The 22,845-nt window shown below is 24.6% G+C and overlaps 2 protein-coding genes across 4 annotated transcripts in view; one reads left to right on the plus strand and one right to left on the minus strand.

Moving 5' to 3' along the window:
- Positions 1-4,485: 4,485 nt before the first annotated feature.
- Positions 4,486-19,073, minus strand: LOC129968644 (perilipin-1-like). 2 transcript variants are annotated; one of them, XM_056082741.1, is made up of 7 exons: positions 18,677-19,073; positions 18,062-18,144; positions 15,751-15,840; positions 13,655-13,802; positions 8,618-8,784; positions 7,725-7,872; positions 4,488-5,108 (listed from the first exon to the last, which is right to left on the minus strand). In XM_056082741.1, exons 1-6 carry the CDS (start codon positions 18,912-18,914, stop codon positions 7,732-7,734), a joined length of 867 nt encoding a protein of 288 aa, XP_055938716.1. In that variant the 5' UTR covers positions 18,915-19,073; the 3' UTR covers positions 4,488-5,108; positions 7,725-7,731. The 2 variants fall into 2 exon arrangements, with proteins under 2 accessions (XP_055938717.1, XP_055938716.1); XM_056082742.1 differs by lacking the exon at positions 15,751-15,840 and having other exon boundaries at positions 4,486-5,108.
- A 307-nt stretch (positions 19,074-19,380) lies between these two features.
- Positions 19,381-22,845, plus strand: part of LOC129968643 (SKI3 subunit of superkiller complex protein-like) — a 45,538-nt gene continuing 42,073 nt past the window's right edge. The window contains exons 1-2 of one of the 2 annotated variants that reach the window (XM_056082739.1): positions 19,381-19,472; positions 21,739-21,849. In XM_056082739.1, coding sequence (XP_055938714.1) covers positions 21,760-21,849 — 90 coding nt within the window. In that variant the 5' untranslated portion in view covers positions 19,381-19,472; positions 21,739-21,759. Of the gene's footprint in view, positions 19,473-19,612; positions 19,691-21,738; positions 21,850-22,845 lie in introns of those variants that run through there. The other variant, XM_056082738.1, reaches the window with a different exon arrangement.

Consider the following 22,845-nt stretch of genomic DNA (forward strand, 5'->3'; position numbering starts at 1 on the left):
ACTTTATTTATAAAATTTATTCCTTTATCATAATGCCAAAATTTCAATTTAAACAATGATTTTTTTTCAAAGCTAACTCTAAAAGCATGATTTTTCTATTTTATTCTTATCACTATCTAGTTAAAAATATTACATAAAATTTTTTCCAAATATAAATTTAGCCAGAAATTCCATTTGAAAAAAAAAATATTTAATATACAGAATAATATTTAGTTTGCAAAATTTTATTTATAAAATTTATTGCTCTATCATAATGGCAAAATTTCAATTTAAATTTTATTCTGATAATGATTTTTTTTCAAAGCTAACTCCTTAAAAGCATGATTTTTCTATTTTATTCCGATCACTATCTAGTTAAAAATATTACATAAAATTTTTTCCAAATATAAATTTAGATAAATATTCCATTTGCAAAAAAAAAAAAAAAAAAAAAAAAAATTAAATATTTAATATACAGAATAATATTTAGTTTGCAAAACTTTATTTATAAAATTTATTGCTCTATCATAATGCCAAAATTTCAATTTAAACAATGATTTTTTTTCCAAAGCTAACTCCTTAAAAGCATGATTTTTCTATTTTATTCTGATCACTATCTAGTTAAAAATATTACATAAAAAATTTTCCAAATATAAATTCAGCCAGAAATTTCATTTGGAAAAAAAGCAAATATTTGTTATACAGAATAATATATAGTTTGCAAAATTTTATTTATAAAATTTATTGCTTCATTATAATGCCAAAATTTCAATTTAAACAATGACTTTTTTTCAAAGCTAACTCTTTAAAAGCATGATTTTTCTATTTTATTCTGATCACTATCTAGATAAAAATATTACATAAATTTTTTTCCAAATATAAATTTAGCCAGAAATTCCATTTGAAAAAATAAAGCAAATATTTAATATACAGAATAATATTTAGTTTGCAAAATTTTATTTATAAAATTTATTGCTCTATCATAATGGCAAAATTTCAATTTAAATTTTATTCTGATAATGATTTTTTTTCAAAGCTAACTCCTTAAAAGCATGATTTTTCTATTTTATTCTGATCACTATCTAGTTAAAAATATTACATAAAAATTTCTCCAAATATAAATTTAGATAAATATTCCATTTGGGGAAAAAAAAAAGGAAATATTTAATATACAGAATAATATTTAGTTTGCAAAACTTTATTTATAAAATTTATTGCTCTATCATAATGCCAAAATTTCAATTTAAATAGTGATTTTTTTTTTCTTCACTATTTGGGATTTTACAACTTTTAAGAGTTGGTAAAGTCCTTTAAATTCAAAATGGTGTCTCAGATTGTTAGGAATGCAACGTGTATCTATAGTAAAATGACTATGCTGAATTTATAGAGACAAACACCTAACATCAAAAAAAAAAAAAAAATTAAAAAATCATAACTTAAAACATAAAAAAGTTAGAGCGAAAAGTTCAATGAGAAAAATACACGCTATGCTACAATAGAAACACAGGAAAAGGCCTTCATAAAGTTATCTATAAAATTGTAGCAGATATGTGCGATGAAATTTATGAACTTTCTGTAAGATCAAAAAGGATTCGTCCTAAAAATGAAAAATATATTCTCTAATATTATCAAAAAGTTTTTCCGAGTTAAACAACAGCGAGGTGAAATTTAAGCAATAAAGAAAGAAAACAAAAATAATAATAAAAGAAAATCTGAAAGTTGCACTCGGGGTGTGTGTGGGGGGCGGAGAAAACATTTTTCAGTTTTAGAATGAACCCTTTTTCAAGGCACGAAAAGTTCATAATTTCAATCGCCAACATCTTCGCTAATTATACAGATAAACCCATGAAAATTTCTCCTATATTTTTATTATAGTATTAGCGTATATTTTTCAAATAGGATTTTTTTTTGGCCAATATTTATTTTTTAAGACATTTTTTGTAATTTCTTTATTTTGCCGATAGGGGATTTGTAACCCATCTCAATAAATTTAGTGTGACTCTAGATACCCGTTACTTCTTTGATTACACAAGATGCCGTTTTCAATTTAAATAGTTAAAAGAAATTTAACAATCACCCTGTATATTTGCTATTCAAAATATAAAATTACTGCATTGCAAGTTTTTAATAAAAGATTGGAAGAATTTTTACTCTTTTGTTAACATTCCCTGTAGTTGAAATTTATGTCCCGGCTTTCCAGAATTTTTACTTCCTCGTATATGAAGTATAGAGAAAGTTAAAAAATTCGAACTCGGGATTTTGACGTTTAGACCTCTATGTTGAGACTTCTCTGAGTTCTAAAAACATAGTTTTAGAAAATATCTATCTGCAGCAAAGATAACTCATAAACACTTTGAGTTATACGGATAAAACATGATATGCACCAAATTTACAAATTTCTATCAAATTTTGAACTAAAGTCCATTCAGAGGAAGTCTTTTTGTCCAGTTATTCTAATATAACACGATATCTATGCGAAGAGAGCTGGATGGATAAAATTTGGTACATAGATTTAGCATCTATAGAGTAGACACCTGTCAAATTTTGAGTCAAATCCAACAAGGAGTTGAGACTCTCTATTGAGCTGTACTTTCAAAATACATGAACGCGATAACACAAAAACACAGTGGCTTAAATATTGAAATTCGGTATGTAATTTTGGGATTACAGTTGGAGTTTTGTGTCAAATTTTAGTTTAAATCGAACTAAAAAACAGGTGTCCAAAATGTACATTTTTTTTCTGAAGCTTGTGTATTAATCGCATTCGGCAATTGTTCCAAGTTCAGGTGCTCTTTGATCAGGGTTCGAAATTACAATATCCAATCCATTTTATAGCTTCAAAAAAGGGCTGCAAATCGAACTAGCTGGTTCGCCAGAGATAATGGTTAAATTTAACTTCTAACTAAAAAAAATAGTTCATAATTGAAGAATTCCCTGTAAAAATATGCTACTAAATGCCCTAAATCATAAAAAAGAAATTATGCGTTGTGTTCATTTTTCACAACAGCAATTATCGTCAAAACCCTTGCATCATTTAGTTACATTTATTCAATAAATCTTCGAAGTTTTAATATTAGATAGAATTTTTCCGAGATAATATTTCGCCTCTTATTTTGCAATTGCATTCTTTATTTTCTTCCAGTTGATATTTAAAAGCAGATTTCCCGCTGAAAATCTCCAAACTAAATGTCATCAAAATTCCCCTCATGTAGGATACAAATACATATATAGAAAAATAAATAAATAAAATATTGAATATATTTTAGGCGTTTATCATGTGATTAATTTAACACAAAATATGTGGTTATAGTGTTCTTTTTCTAAATCACTTATTTTTCCTTTGACTACCATGATTGTATAATATTCAAAGCACATAGAATGTTATACACACAAATTTCTTTAATTGATGTAAGAATTTAATAATAAATATTACAATGAATCTAAAAATTCGAAGACTAAAACATTAATTTTCAATATTACATATTTTTTATCTATTTCACTTTAAGTTTGTTTAAAAATTATTTCATATTCTAAAAAATAAAATTGATTAAACATGCAAACATTTATATATTTTTAATCCAAATCTTTCCATTATAAATCTATCTCTTGTACTAAATATTTATTTGATTGCTTTAATTAAAAAAATTTATACAATTCAAAAATTAAAAATCTTTTTAACTGACAGATTAAGGCTAATAAAATGAATGAATCTGTTTAGTTAAAAGTAAAATCAAACATTAAATTAGTACATGAAATTCTACACTTTAAGACACACAAAAAAGATATCATGCTATATTTATTATTATTGACTTCAAACTGATTAAATAATATAGTTTTACAAAAGAAACCAGAAAAAAAATGCAAAAAATAGGCAAAATAAATAAAATAATTTAATTATTAAAAATAAAGAGAAATTGAATTTAAAAAATATTTGTAATAAAATTATGCAAATTTATGTCAAAAATATTGTACTAAAAATAATGGCTTTATTTATTTTTGGTAATATAAATCAACTGTCAAAATACTGTTTTGAAACGATAATTTCTGCTAGCAGATAAATTTACATTAAATAAATTACTGATTAACAAACAAAATTATCTTCTGAAATCTATGAATAAAAAGTGAGTCAGTGAAAAAAGTGAATTTAAGTTTTCATGGGGGGGGGGATTCAATTGGCAAATTATTTACATATGTTAATTAATTTCACTACCAAGTTAAACTTAATGACGTAAGTCATATTCATGAACATAAAAAGTTACAAGAATAACACACCTGTTCATATTGCAAAATTTTATTCAATACAAATCTTACAAAAATAGCTTTTTCTTTAAAAAGTAATAACAATAACATTTTATTAACATAGAGTAAAAATACATTAACAATACAGTATTTCACATATTTATTGCTTTTAAATCTAATAGATTCAGAATATAAATTATTCATATATATATATATCATAATATTTAAAAATAAATCATTCAGTTCCAGGAATAAAATATTTCATATAAAATATAGATTATCTGAATCTCTCATTAAATATCAAAATCAAAATGTATTTTACATGGTAAAATACACAGATTTTTTTCATCAAAGAACATAAGTTTTTTGTATAAAAATAAATAATAAATTTAATTAGAGTAAAGTTAAGGTAATTATGATTTTAATTAGGTAATTAAGATTAAGATAAGAAAAATAAAGAAATTCAAAAAATAATAATTGATTGTCAGACATTTTTGATAACAATAACAATATCAGATAGCAATATTTTTGCCTTATTTTAGAGAACATTGCACAAAAAAGTGAGTATTAAATATGTTGACAATAAATAAAAATCAAAAAAATTGATGCTTAAAATACAACTGATAATGAATATGATACAAAACAATCAAATATTTAAAAACAATTTACAAAAAATAATAAAATAAGATTCTTTCTTTTAAAAAATTTAAGTAGAAATTAAAAAAAAATACTTTAATTACAAATTAAAACTGCATGTAAAAAATACACAAAATATAAGAGCCTGTAGATCTGTGGTAAATATCATAAAAAGGAATTTTGATGTAGATAACTGCACAAGGAAATAGATTATTCCTGTATTAAAGAATACCAACAGAATTTGAATTTGCCATCTGAAAAGAAAAGTATCAGTAAGATTTTATAATAAAATTAAAATAAGCTGCCATTTAAACAGTTCACAATTTAAAATAAAATACATTGGTTTAATTTTTTTTTTATATAAATGATCTTAGAATATTTGAGAAAGGACATATTAAATGATTCATGTTAACAATTTTTTAATATAAAATATCTACATAGCATATAATCAAATTCATAAATATCTTTGCTGTTTAACATCTTGATTTCCCATAAACCATAACCATAAAAAATTATATATTTCTAGCAGAAATTGGAATTAGAAGTCGATAATTCAGCATATTAATAAAATTTAGACTATTTAAAATTTTTAATTCCACAGTGAACTGTACTTCTTAGCCATTAATAGGAATATCTTTCAAGTTTCTACGACTTCTGAATTCCATGGGAATAAGGTTGCAAGACCTATTTATTATGAATATAAACTATGAATAGAATTCAATCAATTAAGCAATTAATACTATCAATTAGGAATTCCATTTCCTAAACTAACCAGCTCTTTGTTCTTTTCTTTTTGTAAAAATTATTAGATTACAAAATAGCTTCAAAGGATTTTATGTATGTATAGCAATAGCCCAAGAAAATTTTAACATTTTAAAATGGTAAAATAAATAAAAAAAATTAGTTATTTTGCATTGCATGAGAGTAAATCTTTAAAAAAGAATTTAATGAATACCTTTTACATAAGAAGTAACTACTCATTTAATTTGAAATTCTTCATAGTTGGCAGATTTTATAACCAGGCCATCAGTGAATAGTACTTGACATTTATATATGAAGCAAAAAGAAAATTTATTTTCTAAAAATAACCTTCTACACGTTTTTCTTGATCCAATATCCAGGAAAAATGACAATATTCCATGTCAAATAAATATCCTATGCTTACAGTGCACTGTAAAGTTCCACAAGAAAGCTATCTGAAATTTCCGTTTATGATAGCCGTTTAATTAGCATCACTTTAAAGAGTCTTGTACTTTTTTTTTTGTTTCCTATGTGCATGCTTCTGTCTAATTAAATGAATGTGACTGCATCTAAGATCTTAATTTTAATGTAAATTTAACTGTAAGATAGCTAAAATGATACAAGCTAATAAAGGCACTATATGTACCAGATATGTTTCACTATTTAGTTAATTCTCAAAGGAGTTTACTTGCTCACAAATGCAATTAACTATAATAAGAAAATAAAACATGAAGGTCAAAATGAGCTTAAACCTCTTTACATATCAAATTGTATAATAATAAAGAACTGGAATATTAAAAAGCAGACATATTACAAAATTTAAAAATATTTCTTACTTCTGAATTGAATTTCAACAATAATTACATTAAAATTTACAAAATTTCAATGAAAATTTATTTTTCAATTCATAAACAAAAACACATGTTGGTATCTAAAAATGTCAAAAGTTGTAATTAAATATTTGACTTAATTATGCAAATTACTTGACTTCAATATTTATTAATAGAAAAATGCTTGAATTATAGATATGGCAAACTGAACATTAATATATTACTTGTTTTAGACAGCTTGATCACATTCACTTATTTTACTTTTCCGATAAAAGAGATTAAAATAAAAAAACTGTAAATTTATGCTTATTTTTTGCATTTATTATCACCTCTCCTTCTTTTCATTGGCATGTTTTAACTCAGCTAAATGATGCACTACACACACCACTTTCTTGTATATGAAAAGAAAGTACTGTAATCATTAAATAATTTCAAGTCGAGATGCGAAATCTGAACTTGAGATGCATGTTTTTGACCTCTCTGAGTCTGAAAAACATATTTTTGAAATTATGTTTGTGAGCAAGATAAATCACAAATGTTTTGGTAAATGAACATTGCATCAAATTTGTAGATTTCTTTCAAATTCTGGAAGAAATCCACTCAGAGCATGTCTGTACAGCTCTCCAAGTACAAATGAACATGAAAACTGAGGCATAATCAGCTAGTAAAACATAGTTGCATATAATTTGGTACCCAGATTTAACACATAAAATGTAAATCCATATAAAATCTGGAACCAAATCTATCAAAGTTGAACATTTTTGGATCTGCATTTTCATATCCAAGTAAATGTGATAAATTAAAAATGAAATTTTTTAAATAAATGAAATTTGGTATGTGATCATGTGACTACAATTACAGTTCTATGTCAAATTTTGATTGGCTGGAAAAAATATGTCAAAAATGCTAATTTGATTTTCTAGGACCAGGGTCGGCGATAAATCACCATTAATTACATGCAAGTTTAAATGAAATTGTTGACTGGCATAAAAGATCAATCATTCATAACTATTGTTTGTAAGTGCTATGCAGTTAATACACAAGTGCTAGTTTCTTCACTATATTACACAACATACAACTCTTATGTGTGAAAAAAAAAATCTGGTGTTCACAGCATTGTCCTCAGTTTTACAAAGGAATGGATAACACCTTCATTAGAGAGTATAAAATTGTGAGAAATTGCTTCCCTTCACAGCTTGTTTAGCACTGGGATTCAATCCAATTGTGAAATAAAATCATATCTTTTTAAATCAATGAAGTAAAACTTTTAGTTTAAAAATGAATTGTTTTTTTATTTACCTTTATATTAAACAATACTTTCTTGTTGATGCCCTTTAAGCAGGTAGACAAGATATAAAACCAAATTTTCAAAGTTGGTGAAAATTTGAACAACTGTAGAATATAACATTTCAGGGATAGCACTTGATGTTTCTACAACATACTTATACTGTAAAATAAATAAATAAAAACATTAGCAAAAGCTTTTGTGTAAATAATACTTTTTTCATAACCACTAAGTTGTTAGAAATAAATTATAGATAACAGATATATATATCATAAGACTATATTTTTGATTTATAGAGGATAATAAATTGTCATAGTAAAAACAAGGTTTGCCAATATGTCACAAGTAAAAATAAGATTGACCAAATTCGACCTTGTATGATTGAAAATTAACCAATTAATCATAAGATTTAGTCCACAATAGCATAATCGTTACAAAAACACATCATAACTAAAAAACATGGCTTCCAATATCAAGTTGCAAAGACAGCAAAAATGTATGCGAAAGAATTCTATTCAATTAGTTAAAATAATGCAATGCTAATTAAATAAAAGCAAGTTTCTGAACATTCCAATGTAACAGTCATATCAAACAGCAGCACATTTTTATTTTATTTTTCAAGACAATTTTAAATGCATAAAAAATTACACTTTCTGAACATCAAAAATCAAATTCTTAACAATAATATATGTTGCATATCATTAAGAATGTAAATGAAAAGTTGAAATGCCAATAGTATAATTTTTTTTCTAAATTAATTTATTGCAAATTTGGAAATTGTCAGAAAACTAATACGATGTGACATTCTAAATACAATCTAAGTAAGATAGCTGTAAAAAAATACAAATTTAAACAGTCAAATGAAAATGATAGCTAAAATTTTTTAGTACAATTCAATATTACTTACAGGATTAATGCGATAAATTTTGATAACAAAAAGTTTCGTTCTGAGTCTGATTGTCTGAATTTTCAGTAAAGAATGTTTGTATAGTCTTTCTTTCACTCTGTTTTTCAGAAGTTCTGTCCTCTTAGAAAATGGCTCCTTAGCTCTGTCACCAAACAGTTTCTCTGGTCCTAAAAAAAAACAAATATTGTAAATGATACATATATTCAATGAAGCTTTTCAATGAATTTTACAGAGTTTGGATGCTTACATATGTATGGAAAATTTTCTTAACCAGACATAGCATTCAATTTTTTTTCCTTAAGATTCCACAGCAAACAGGATAATTTTAATTACAAGACAAATTTAATTATAATGAATTTATCTATAGAATAGGAAAGGATATTATTTTAAATTATTAACTTTCTGCTTATATCAGCCAAAGGCAATTTTGAAATAGTTTTCTAAGTAAGACCAGTTGCAACAAAGTAACATTCTTTGTCATTCTATTAATTACTGATTGAATGATAAAATTAAATCTTTCAAACAATTTAACCAAATTATTAATACTGAATATGTATGCACATGAAAGATTATACATTTACAGATAGATACATTCTTCATTAATAATACATGTAATAATTTCTGAACTGAGTGCATTCGTAAAGCTAATAGAATTGTGCAATATTTTTTTTTCTCCACGATGGGAAATTTGTAAACAAATTTTTAAATAAAAGAACTATCCAGATAAAGGAATAAAGAGAGAAAAAAATATCAGGAATTTAACACGGCTGAATTATGTTCTGTAGAAGGCTTTTAGGCAATGCAAGCTTTGGAGCTCGATCTCCAAAACCACATTTATTTTTAATGATTAATCTCTATAAAGGCAGTTTTTAAGAAACAAATATTATGAGAAACTGAAATAAAATATTTAATTGAAAGTCACTTTCATGAGAGTTAATGCTAACATTTCACTTAATTTTTTTTAAAATTTAAAACTTGATATTGATTTTTACAAAAAATTGTTTTAAAAAGCCAAACCTTTTGTAATACAATCTAAATACTCTTAAATAAAGTTTGCCAGAACTCTTGAAGAATTAGGAGTTAGTAAGCTAACAGCAAAAAAAAAAAAAAAAAAGTCTGTAATAATCTGTGAATTAATTTAAAAATATTCTTTAAAAAAAGCCTAAGAACAATGGCATAAAGTTTGATGAATTATTTCAATTAAATAAGTTCAAGTTCATGAGCTTGCATATCAAAAGCATAAAGGTACAATGCAATTGCTGCAAAATTATTTTGATGACCTGAAGCGCCCAAAGCAATCACCTACTTAGACTATTTGATAATTTACTTCTGGAGACCTATGGGGGATCTAGGATTGAATCTAACAATTTATTCTCAATAAAAATTTGCAGCTAATTAGACCTCTAACATAATTAAAAAAAGGCCACAAAAGCAGAGAAAGCCATAAGATCTGGGCAGACATAATCTTGGATGAAACAAAGTTCTTTGCAACTTTGATAGAAGCTTTAGAATAGCTATGAAATTTAAAGAAAAACTCTAGGAGCTCCATGCTCTCTTTTTCAGGGTTATAAAGTTTATAATTTCATTTTAATAGCAAGATAATGCTTATTTATATTAGATTCATGTAGCTGAGAGATTATAGGAAAGTGAGAATATTTTCTATGTAGATTGGACAATTACATATTTAATCCTAATCCTTATACATTTAATTTAATTCCTGTTGGTTGCATCTATTTTATTTATAATTTTACCAACTTAAGTACACCTAATTTTATTAAAAATATATCCATTAATTCTGGAGATAATTGAACAAAAAAGAAAAAAATATATATAACAAAAAAATTAAGCAACTTTATTCCCTTAACAAAGATTTTTTGGTATAATTACCCAATTTTTTTGGTTTTGTTTTTTAGTTGAATATACCTTAGCTGACTTTTTAGAATCAATTGACATCTAAACTTCCAGACAGACATCTTTTTGCACTCTAGATCACAGAAAAACTAGACTCTCTGGCTTATACAGCTGCTATAAAATATTATCTTTATAACATTAAATATTCTATTCTTATGAAGTTGATTAATTCTATTTAGTAATGAGTAAAAAAATGCAGAATAAAATTCTCCTTGCAAAGGGAGCGAAAAAAGGGCTTTTTATGATGAACAATAAACTACATTACTGTAAAAAGTTAAAAATGAAACCAGTTAAAACAAAATGAAAGAGAAAATATGTCATATGATATAATAAACACCCAAAAAATCCACTAATTCTGAATAAAGTAAATGTTTATAATGTAACAAAAAATATTCTTTTTTTCTAAAAAATAACACACATAAAACATAGAGAGACATTTTCAAACAGAAAGAAAACCTTCATTCATACAATAAATAATACTGAAAACATACTGGTTGGAAACAAAGGCTATTTGTTTCTATTGAAACACTCTTTTAAATGACCAGAAAAACCAGTCATTTCCTCCAATTAAAAACCTGTTTTTTATGTAAAATCATTTTGATGGAGCTATTTTATGATCAGAGATTTAAATAATTCATATTTTATCTACGTCACTAGCAAGTTCTAACTGAGAGATATGATTCTAAATTACTTCTTTAGTTTCCTGTCAGTTAATTCATCTTACATTTTAATATGTAAATATTTGAGGAGAAAAGTTTAGTTAAGAATGAAGCATCAAATTAATCTCTATCTCTACTAAAATAAAAATGAATATTGGCCTGTTGGTGTTCTATAGGGTAGAATATTGGATTTAAAGCAACCTAATTTGTTAAAAATCTACATGGAAAGTGAAAATGTGAAATTAGAGGATTTTTTTTTTCTGAAATTCTAATTAAAAATTAAGCAACATTTCAACATTTTTCCTTTGACGACTTCCAGAAATATTATCATACAAAAATAATTTTTACTCAATCTTAAAATTTAAAGACTTTTTCTTTTTACAATTTAATTCCTAAATAGTTGTTGCACAATTTAATTCCCAAATTTAGACAATTTTTAAAAATATTTTTAAGCAATACTAGTAGTAATAGTTTTTTCTATTACTGCAATAAACTACAGTTCCAATTTTCTTTCTTTCTTCTTTTTTTGCTGTTAAGTGTTGAAGGACAAGAAATGAAGGTCCAGCTTATTTTTGAAAATTTGGAGAATTTACAACTAAAGCCTTCTAAGATATTAAATAATAGGTTTAATATGATGAAAGATTATAATAGGTTACTCTTTAATTTTTCTAATTAACACTTCAATTCACTTAGATGCAGTCAGACATTCTAATTATAAATACAATATGTGATATAGTTTTAATGTTGGATTGAATACGATTTTCCAAGTGGAATAAGAAAGTGAGATTACCATATTAAATAGCAAGCAATTAGGTGTTAAATTATGTGAACAATTGCATTGACATTGCAATCATATGTGATATTGCATGACTTGATTCCACTAGAGAATCCTTTACATAATAAAACAACAGATATAAGGTTATTAAAATAAAACAATTTAAATGCAGAACACCAATATTGTATTTAAAAATGTTTCATTAAAGAAACCATGAATATCCAATAATGCAAAAGACATTTAATTGAAATTAAATATTACCAATAAAATAGAAAGGAAGTTGGTCACTGAAAAGTGGATACTATTAAATATATGCCATTCATTCTCTCTTTCTCTTTTGTTTTTTCATTTGACAATTGTTTCTTTAATAACTTTAAAAAAATACGTTTCAATTTATTAGTGAAAAGCTGATTTTCTACAGCATGTCTTTTGGGACAGTACTTTAATATCTAAATATAAACAGTTACATGAAAACTATTATTACAAAGAAGACAATTACATAAAAGGAATTAATGAAATATTTTTTATAAATTTATTGAATTATGAAAAAAAAAAAAAGATTTAAAAATAAAAATTAATATTTTTAGAAATAATTATTTTAAATCTACTTTGTGCACAAATTGAATCATTAACACCAATAGTATCTTTTACATATTTAAAATATATTGATATTTATTAATTATGTCATGTGAATTGTTAAGAGTATTAATTTTTATATATGCTATAATCTATAAATTTCATACAAATTATTTGAAAAATGAAAAAGAGTTTACCATGAAAAGTATATTAGACAAAATAAATATAACATAAATAAAAAAAAACATTAAATAAAACAGACAAATAATAAAAAATAAGCTTTTTATGTGTTAAAAGTTTTTAATAATAGAAGAAAAATACTAATATTTATTTTATTAAATTAGATATCATATTTCACAACAATTTCTTGAATTTTCTTAATACTAGCTTTGTCTCTAACTTAACTCTCAATAAAGACTGTCTGGCTGGTCAGAGCCTTAACCTAAATCATCCATCCATTCATTTCTGATCTACATGAATTCCATTGGATTCAAAAAATTACCCTCAAGCATACACTTTATCCTTAAGAATAAGAAGAAACAGGAAACTAAGACTTTAATGATGCATGTTAATTTTTCTCTAAATTTACCTTTTTAACAGAAATCTTCATATTTTAAATCATTATCATCAAAATTCAAAGTAGTATGATTCTTGAATATATCAAATAAATATCCTTTACTTTATAATGTATTCCTTTTAAATATAAAGCTTCAAGAATATAGCCCTAAATAAAAGTATGATTTAGTTTTGTTATCAACGTAATTGCTGCTTCAACTCCCAAATAAAATATAACCAATATTTAATTAACAGTATAACATGAAAATACAGCTCTGTTATTACTTTTAAGAGAAAAAATTCATGCAATGATAAAATTAGGCATGTTTATATTAATTCATGATTTTTTTATTTATAATTTAAGCTTTTTAATAAATTAAAAAGAAGAATTATTAGAAAAAAGCAAACATAAACTTAAAAAATAAATGAAATATATATACATGCATTCTGCCAACTGAAAAAAAGTTCAGATTATGAGAAATAAAAATTTAACACTTTTAAAAATCTAATCAAAAATTTAGTGTCATTGAAATATCAAATAAAATCAACGGAGAGCCTCACTTTCATCTCCTAGAGGAGGCAAAAAATGGTCAACGTACATTTCTCCCACATCTAGAACAAAATCTAAGGCTATATCACAAACTTCTCCATATGGGGAAGCAAGAAATTCTTCAAGCTTTTCAGTTCCATCATTCACTATGTCCACTAGCTATAATGTAAAAAAGAAATAATAATAAAAAAAAATTATAAATATAAATTCAAAATAAAAATGGAATGGCAGTGAAATATTTATTAATATTAAATACAGTGAATATAGCAATATATGTAAACTATATATTTTTTGCAAAGAGTTGCTATACAATTGTGATCAGCAAATGAATTAACAATCCCTTCATAATAAAACATTAAATTTATTAAACATTAGTTTCCCACATACATAGCAACATTATTATGGATTCCAAATGAATACCTGCCGATTTAAATAGAGAAATGACTACTAAATTACAAGAGGAAATGAACAGACAAAACTTCCAATAAACTACTCTTTAGAGTTTTAAAACTGAATTTTCCAAAATTATTTTCGATAACTATAAGAATATTTATCATAATTTTCAGATCAAAATTCAAATATTTTCATTTAATATTTTATCCAGAAGTTTGGAAAAATAGAAAATAAATATTCAATTTATCTGGGCTTCAAACATTTTTTACCCCAGTTGTAAGCATAACATATATTTTCAAATGGATTACAATACGTTCATTGAGCAATTTATATAAAAAGACCCAAAACATACCAATATGTATTTTAAAAATAAAGAAATCCATCTGCTTTTAGAGAAAGAAAAATAGTAATAATCAAAATCAAGAAATAAGTGCAAAACTGAAGGGAAAAAACATCCTGTCTATAACTTCATATCAAAACTTTAAAAGGGGAAGGGGACATATTTCTTATTAATATAAAATTCTTTTTAATGGACAAATGTATTATTCTTGTAAAGCAAGAATTTTTTCCCCCCAATTTAAAAAAATTTGATCAATTTTTTGAATTAAAAATTATTAATGGCTCTTGATCAAAAATTGATGACATTTTCATGGCTAGAAAATATTTTGAAGATTTAAATGCTGTCTGTTGATAACGACATATTCATTACTGAAAAAATATGGTGATAACAACCCAACTTATTTAAAAAGTTTGTTAGCATATTTCTAGAAAATTTCACTTTAGAAAGCTTCCTTTTGTCCAGGCGAAATTTCTTAGCCATTATTTTGTAATATTTTTTTTTTTTTTTTTTTTTTCATTTTTTACTAAATATTGAAATTTACATTGAAACTTGATATCGCAACTAAGACACAATGGTAGATTTTTAATATAAAAGAAAAAAGATTATTGATGTGACTATAAATAAAAAAAAAAGTGAAAAGGAACTCATAGACAAATTTTATCCCTATTACAAAACTTTACCAGCATCTTTTGAACAAATCTTAAATAATCATAAACTCAAAAAATAAAGCGACGAAAGTGTAGAATATATGAGGAAAACCAAAGAAAGAAAAAAATGAGTTAAAAATTCATTATAGATATTGTTTATGAAGAGTTAGAAATGCAACACCAACCATAAGATTTTAGGAAGTAATAAGTGATTTTTAAATAAGAGAGAAATAAGTCAATTTATGATAGTTGAAAAGTGAGAATTATATTTAAAACCAAATGGTAGGTCTAAAATAAAATATTTTATTTTACTATGGTTTACCGTAATAAATAGTCGGCATTCTAGTACTTGTAATTTCCAATAATTGAAGGATTCAGCTTTAACATTTAATAATAATCTGTTATATCAGAAGAAAATGTTTTCACAATTTCTTTGGAAATTAAAAGTTATGCATCAGCCATTATAAAAATTATTATTAAGAAAAAAATCTAAAATTTAATTTTGTTCATTATAGCAGCCTGGTGATGAAACAAATCTTTAAAAAATGTTCCGGTCATATACAATTTTTGAAATATTTCTTTATTGACTTAAAATAAATTAGAAGTTTAGATTGTCTTTGAAAAGTCAGATTAATTTTGTATATATCAAAATTGCATTTAAAATAACTTTTGTTTCAATATTAAAAATTTACAAAGAAAGTTTTACAACTTAAAATTGTCCACTTACTTTAGATGTACTAATTTTTTTAACAACTTGATATTTCTTGAGTCCACTTTCCACAGTGTCATCATAGACATTCTTTGTTTGCCTAATTATCTAATAAAAAATTACAATTCTTATTGCAGCAATTCTGCTAAATAAAAGGCTTATTCATAAAAAAAAAACTTCAGAAAATATTATCAGTTAAAAAAAGAGAGAGGGGATAGAAATAAAGGAAGAAAATTAATTAGTATATTACAGTAAAGAAAGAAACTGATAGACTATTTAAGTCATTTTTCAAAAGTTTCTGGTAACTTGAAAATACCTGAAATAAAAATGTTCTTTAATTGGCATTTTAATTAAAAAATACTGCCATTTCTTTGGTTAACTTTTTTTTAACTTCAAGCATACGGGTCAGCAATTAAAGGTAAATGAAGGAGAAAAAATTCTCGCGGGAGAAGAAAAATGCATTTGAAATCCGAATTTTTAAAATTATTTCTATTTATTATCTTTTTCATAAAAGAAGGGGAAAGAAAATATATCCAGGACCTCTAAATCAGAAAATTACAGATAGCGTATTAATAAGTTTTAGGATGACAGAAACCTAACTTTAACAGCTGTCTAATGATGAGAATAATCATCCCCTCCTTGAAAGTTTCATGTAATACCAGAAGGAGGATATTTACCCCATGATGGATTCCATCATACATTTCATACTACAATCAATTTTCCCAATTATTGATAAATAAAACTTCCTTCAACTGAAACTAATTAATTAATAGAGCATTAATAAAATATTCTGAATTAAGAACATTTCTGTCACTATTTCTGCTTATAAAATAAATGATAAAAAAATTCCCGTGGAATTTCCCATCAAACAATATTTTTTGTAACTGTAATTGGGACTACAATATAAATTTCGAGTATATGCTTGATAATATGGAATAAACTTACTTTTAAGATTATTTTACATTGATATGTATATGATTAACACTATTGCATACTTCTGAAATCAAATGAGTAGACAATTTGAAGAATCTTAAGTAATCAGTAACAATAACCATGTTTTTAATATATTTTGAATGCATATTTGATGAATAATTGCTTAGATATGTTAAGAGACAAATTTAAATATATTATATTAAAGACTCGGTCAAACTGGGAATGAATAAAAACATCTCTAAACAGAACTTCTGCACTTAATTAGTCTTTAGTTTAAGAAATATGGTCTTAATAAATGAAAATAAAATAATTATATTTTAATATAAACACTTTATACATAACATAATATGCAACACATAATGCATAGTAAAATATAAGAAATATTATGAAGATTTAAAATTAATGTCTGGTTTCTTGCCAAGTAAGACAAAATCATACCAACTTCCAAAAATTCGTCAAAAGTCTGCCTTCTTGGATGGTTACAACTTATGATAACAAATGGCTTAGGGTTGCAATAAGAAATTGTAAGAATTACATTCAACTTTTGCAACTGGACTTTAATCTTAAATCAGGTCAAATTATTTTTTTATAGATAAAATTGATGCAGATTTTTAAAATGTAATAGAAACTCTAAAAGTCGAGATGCCAACCTAAGTAATTTTTTTTAATATCAATCCTTTCATTGAAATAATATAAAATATTTTTAAAAAGAAAGACAAAAAATATATAGAATTCAAAATTTTCAGATTAAATAAATTCTGACTTACTGAATAAATAGTTATGATATGAAGAATAAATAGTTATACTATGAAGTTTAATTTTTATATACATGTGTTATAATACAGATCAAAATTTTCTTTTTAATTTAAACTGATTTAATTTTTTTGGACAGCTCTCTGCAACAAATAGATTTATATTTTAATGAAAACAATCTGAAATTCAAAATTTCCAACACAGATATTTCTCATATATAATGAATGAATATATTTAAAAAAATTATAATAAACACAAATTTTTAATAAATTTTGAGCAGATTTAAAAATTAAGTCAGTCTAATATCAATAAAATGTATCTATCTTTTCCTATTTAACTTTCATAACTTTTGATACCTCACAACAAAGAAAAATATATTTTATTACCTTCATAATAACTGAGATCAATTAGTTTTTCTTTCAAATAAACTTCAGTTAAGTATCTCAATTAATCCAAAACTTACTGACTTTTAAAGAATACCAGAATTATGAAAAATAACAATCACTTTTAGGGAAAAAAATAACTAAATTACGAGAGGAAATATTTGTAACGTACAATAGTTCAATTAAATAGTAGGAAGTCATTAAGCCGAAAGAGAAAAATAATTTCATATACGTATAAAAAAATAACGAGAATATAATACCTTTTCTCTTTGATAGAGAATACTAGGAACAATTCCTTGTAATGTTTCTAATCCTCTGCATGCAATATAATCTGCAGATTTTACTAAAATAAAAGAGAAGGTAGTGGATATTGAATGCAAGTTCTAAAATTAAAACATTAGCTGATTTCCTTTTCCATTATTATAAAACATCTGAATGCTAGTTTTTAAACTCAAATAACAACAATGAACCAAATACACTATGAAATGCCCACTTTTTCTCTACTTTTAAAGTATACTCCTGCAGTATGTGACAAAAATTTGGATAGCTTTCATACAGAAAAAATGACACTTCACTTTCAGATTCATATTTGATAACAAATGATGCTGAAGTATCAGAAAAATATTAATAAAATAAACTTCATCAACTTTTGACATGAAATTCAATGGAAATACAGTTTAAAATTATTTTTAAGGTATAATGAAAAGCATTTATTAAATGTTATTTAAAAATAATTATAAACTACAAACAACCATTCAAAAATTATACAAAATTAAATGTTTCACCAAATTATGTCACCATTTTTCTTTTAAAAGCATCTTACTCAGACTTACATATTAAGAAAGTTACAAATGTATCAAATCTTATTTACTCACATTGTCTTTTAAATCTTCTTAGAACAGGTTCTGATATGAAATAAGCAGCTTTTTCTGTAGTATTTAATGACACTTTTAAAATTTTATTAGATGACTTTACATTATTGTATGTTTCAGCAGCAATATTCCATGCTAAATAAACAACTGGAATGCTAGCGATGCGATGTACAAATTCACTTTTCGATCTGTTTGACTCTAAGTCTCTGGCAAGAACCATTCTCATATGCCGGCGATACATGAAATAAATATTTAATTGTAAATATATATAATATTTTAATTATATTTTACTTTATGATTGTAAACGATATTTGCAAATACTGAAATACATGAAAATATATTTAGCTTATTTGGCAAACGTTAGAGAAGTTCGAGAATTTTTATAAAATGAATGCTAGAAAACTCTGCAGTTTCCTGAAACGAATAATTGTTCCTACAAAAGTTTCAGATTGGTAGAATCTTTTGGACCTTGTCCAGAACAGTACAAGTTTGACAACTTAACTTTCCTCCTAGTTAATGGGTTCTTGATGCGCACAGATTTAATCGGAACAAAAATATGATAACAATAGAATAATTGCTTCATAGAAAACAATAAGCCCTACGTCATAGTTATTTTGAGGAAAATTTAACACTTTGTCTTTTTGAATAGTTTATTTAGGTAAAATGTATTGCTTCATTCTTGAAAGTTGATTTCTGAAAAAAACAGCTGATTGAAAGATGGAGTGAAGTTTAGTAACAAGGAACCGAAACTTGTGCGATGTGAAACAGAAGAAAGAATTACAGATTTAAATTTTATAAAGTAAAGAGAAAATTTTCAAAATATAAAATGATCTTTACATATCATGTCGTTTCTAAATTTAAACATAAAGGAAGATTAGAATTCAAAATATTTCTTTTGTATCCGTTACCTACTCTTACCTATAACGGGACTATTTTTATTTCGGCTGTCTGCTTCTGTTTGTATTATTTTGAACTGCCGGATCGTGTTGGAAACGTGGAACATAATTTCTTGTTATGGTATATTAAACAGTTTTATTTGTATGAGGGGAAACGATACTTATTACTTTCCCTTAAATCGTTTTATTTAATAAAAATTGTAATGTAAATTATTTCTCAAAATATTAAGTTTGACTCTTGTAACTTTTTCTCTTTCTTTTATGAAAGTTTCAAACACATCATTTAGAAATTATTACAGTCTTTAAATATTGATTTTATTGTAATAAAATGGATCTATAATTTCAATAATTTTTTTGTTTGCTGGAAAGAATTTCCTTTAAAGGGAATTCTCTTCAGCAAAGGAAACGAATGGGTACGATTAAACAATCAAAATACCTTATTATGTAGTTTTGCAAATAAATTTTTTTTAAACATATGAATAGTGTAATATTTTTTTTTCATCTGCATTAAAAATACCTTAAATTCTGCATTCTATCAGAAATGGTTCTTTTTTAATCATTTTAGAAGGAAATCATTTAAGGAGATTTATTCCAAGCTTATTTTACTTTAATGTGAGTGGTATATTTAGGCGCATAGCAACAAAAGATGTTAACTTTTGCATGTCAAGAGGTTATAATTAATTTTTAAAATACTGGACAGCTTAAATTAAGAAAATTAGATTATTTTTGTTACTAGGGTTTAATGGAAAAAAAAATTTGGTTTTAAAAGTTTTCAATTTTTTCTGAAACAAAATTTTTTAGACTGAATATTTTGTGCATTTTAATTGTATATCGGAAATGTCATTGATTTCTTTGCAACTGAAATGCATAGAGTTGTCTGAAAGATTGAATTTGTACAAGAGACCTGGTAGTATGACCATTTTACTAATTACATGTGTAATAAATTTATCTGGTACTTGACTTACAGACTGTTTATTAACAGTAATAATGCATGGAAACATTTGAATCAAAGTTTGATATTTGCTTTCTGAGGTTATTTAGGTTCAATTTGACAGGAAGAACATCTTGAATCCATGCTTCTTAAATGTTAAGGAACCCATAAAAACAGAAATATTTTGGATTAGATTCTTCTTTATATGAGTTTTTGAAGCAAGATGCTGAATAATTTTAGGCAAATGGAAGGTGATATTTAAGATTACTTTCTTGTCAGCATGAAAAATAATTTGAAAGCACACTCATGTAGAAATCAATTATGAATTACTAGATGCGACTTTCAAATTTTTTAAAGTTAATTAGTATATTCTGATTTTTTTTATGAGTTCAGTATGTACTTGTCTTTAATAATTAAATAAATGCTTTTTATTTGTTGGATATTCCTTTATTATTTAAAGGTTTTTAATTTCTTTGTTATTAACTAAACTTTAAAATAATTTTGCTGACTCAAATTTTGTATAATGAAGTTTCCACAAAGAAATTATAATGAAAACTTTTTACATAGATTAGTTGAGAAATAAAATTTTTCTAATATCTTTTGTATTTATTAAAATCTTTCAAAACCGAAGAAACAAACAAAAATACCATTTCTCAATAAAATAATTATCTTATAAAATATTTTGAATTTTTGGAATATATATATATATGAAGGATAATAAGCTAATAACCACTTTGTGGATTTAAATGTTAATTCTTTTTAGATATGAAAGTAAACAAGATTCAAATTTTAGCAGTTTCTCATATATTATACCATATCATCTCATTCTTTTCCTCATAGAAAAGAAATATTAACCAATTTCATATGTAGAACTCTATATGAGAGCAGTTTTTTTTTTTTTTTTTTTTTTTTTGTAAAGTACACGTAAAAATAATTGTCTTGTTGGATAAAGCATAATCACTCACACTTCATCTTTATTAATTTGTTCATTTATTTTGTAATTATAATAAAGTTTTGGATATGAAAAAAGAATGATTTATTTTTCTGATATTTTCCAAAAAGTCTGTTTAAGGGATTTTGTTTACAAGGTTTCTTCTATCCGTGTAAGTGATATATTGTATAAAAACAAAGGTTAAATTAGTTTCATTTTGTAAATCTTTTCTCTTTTGAAAAGGCTTAATTTATGGTGTATTTTTGATATCCATGTATATTTATTTTTAAACACCATGCTCTTTCAGACAAAGAAATTTTGATAAAAAATGGATGCAAAAGAAATCAAATCCTCTCTTAAGCAAGCCAGAGAAGCAATTAAAGAAAAAGATTTTAAAGCAGCTTTGAAATATTGCAAAGTAAGGATATTTATAGAGGCATCTCAGCTTGAAAAAAAAAATGTCTTGCGTATTCTTTTGAATGATTGTTTACTTACACCAATAATAATTACTTTCTTTGGAGATATGAATTTAAATTTACAATTTTTTATATGCATGAGATGACATATGTTAATTGCTTAAACTCATTCTTGATTATATGAATACTCCTTGCATTTGTTAAATAACAGAGTATATAACAAAGAAAAACATTTTATATTTTGCACATTCTTTTATCTAATTTATCTAATAAATACATTGATGACCACATTTACAAATAAAAGTTTAAAGGAATTGAATTCTACTAATATCTAAATTACACTTTCAAACTTAATACAATGGTAGCAAGAATCTTATGAATATATATAGTAACATCAAGAGTGGAAACAAAATAGATTAGAGTACAAATATAGATCAGTGGGCTACTGGTAAAAGAGCCAAACATGCTATGTTATACCATATATGTAATAAAAAAATGAGAAACCTGCTTTGAGTCATTGGAAGTATTAAAATGTCTAAGCACAGAGGAAAAAATAAGTTTCCGAAGAATTTTTCTCCCCCCCCCTTTTTTGGCAGGGGATGCAAAAGAAAGGACAGCTACACTGTTCTTGATAGAATTCATTAAATATTCTAATTAAAAGTGTGCATTAGCCATAAAAGATGGATCATAATGATTATAACTTTGTTTTCAAGGAAATTTTCTTTGAAGAAATTTGTTTTACAAGATTTATTTAAAACTTTTATTTTTCTTCTATTTCTATTATGATTTTTTTTATATATATTTTAGAAAATCTGATAAAATCTATATGTTAGAAATTTAATTTAAAATTTTATTTTTTCTTTTATTAATCAACTGAAAATAAAACAATTTTTTAAAATTAATTTTATAATATATGACTTATTGCATATATTATATATCATGGCTTATTTCAGGTTTATCATAAATTGGTTTTTATTATGGTTGCATTTCCAAGGGTA

This window comes from Argiope bruennichi, chromosome 5 (assembly GCF_947563725.1).
Source record: "Argiope bruennichi chromosome 5, qqArgBrue1.1, whole genome shotgun sequence".
Lineage (NCBI taxonomy): Eukaryota > Metazoa > Arthropoda > Arachnida > Araneae > Araneidae > Argiope > Argiope bruennichi.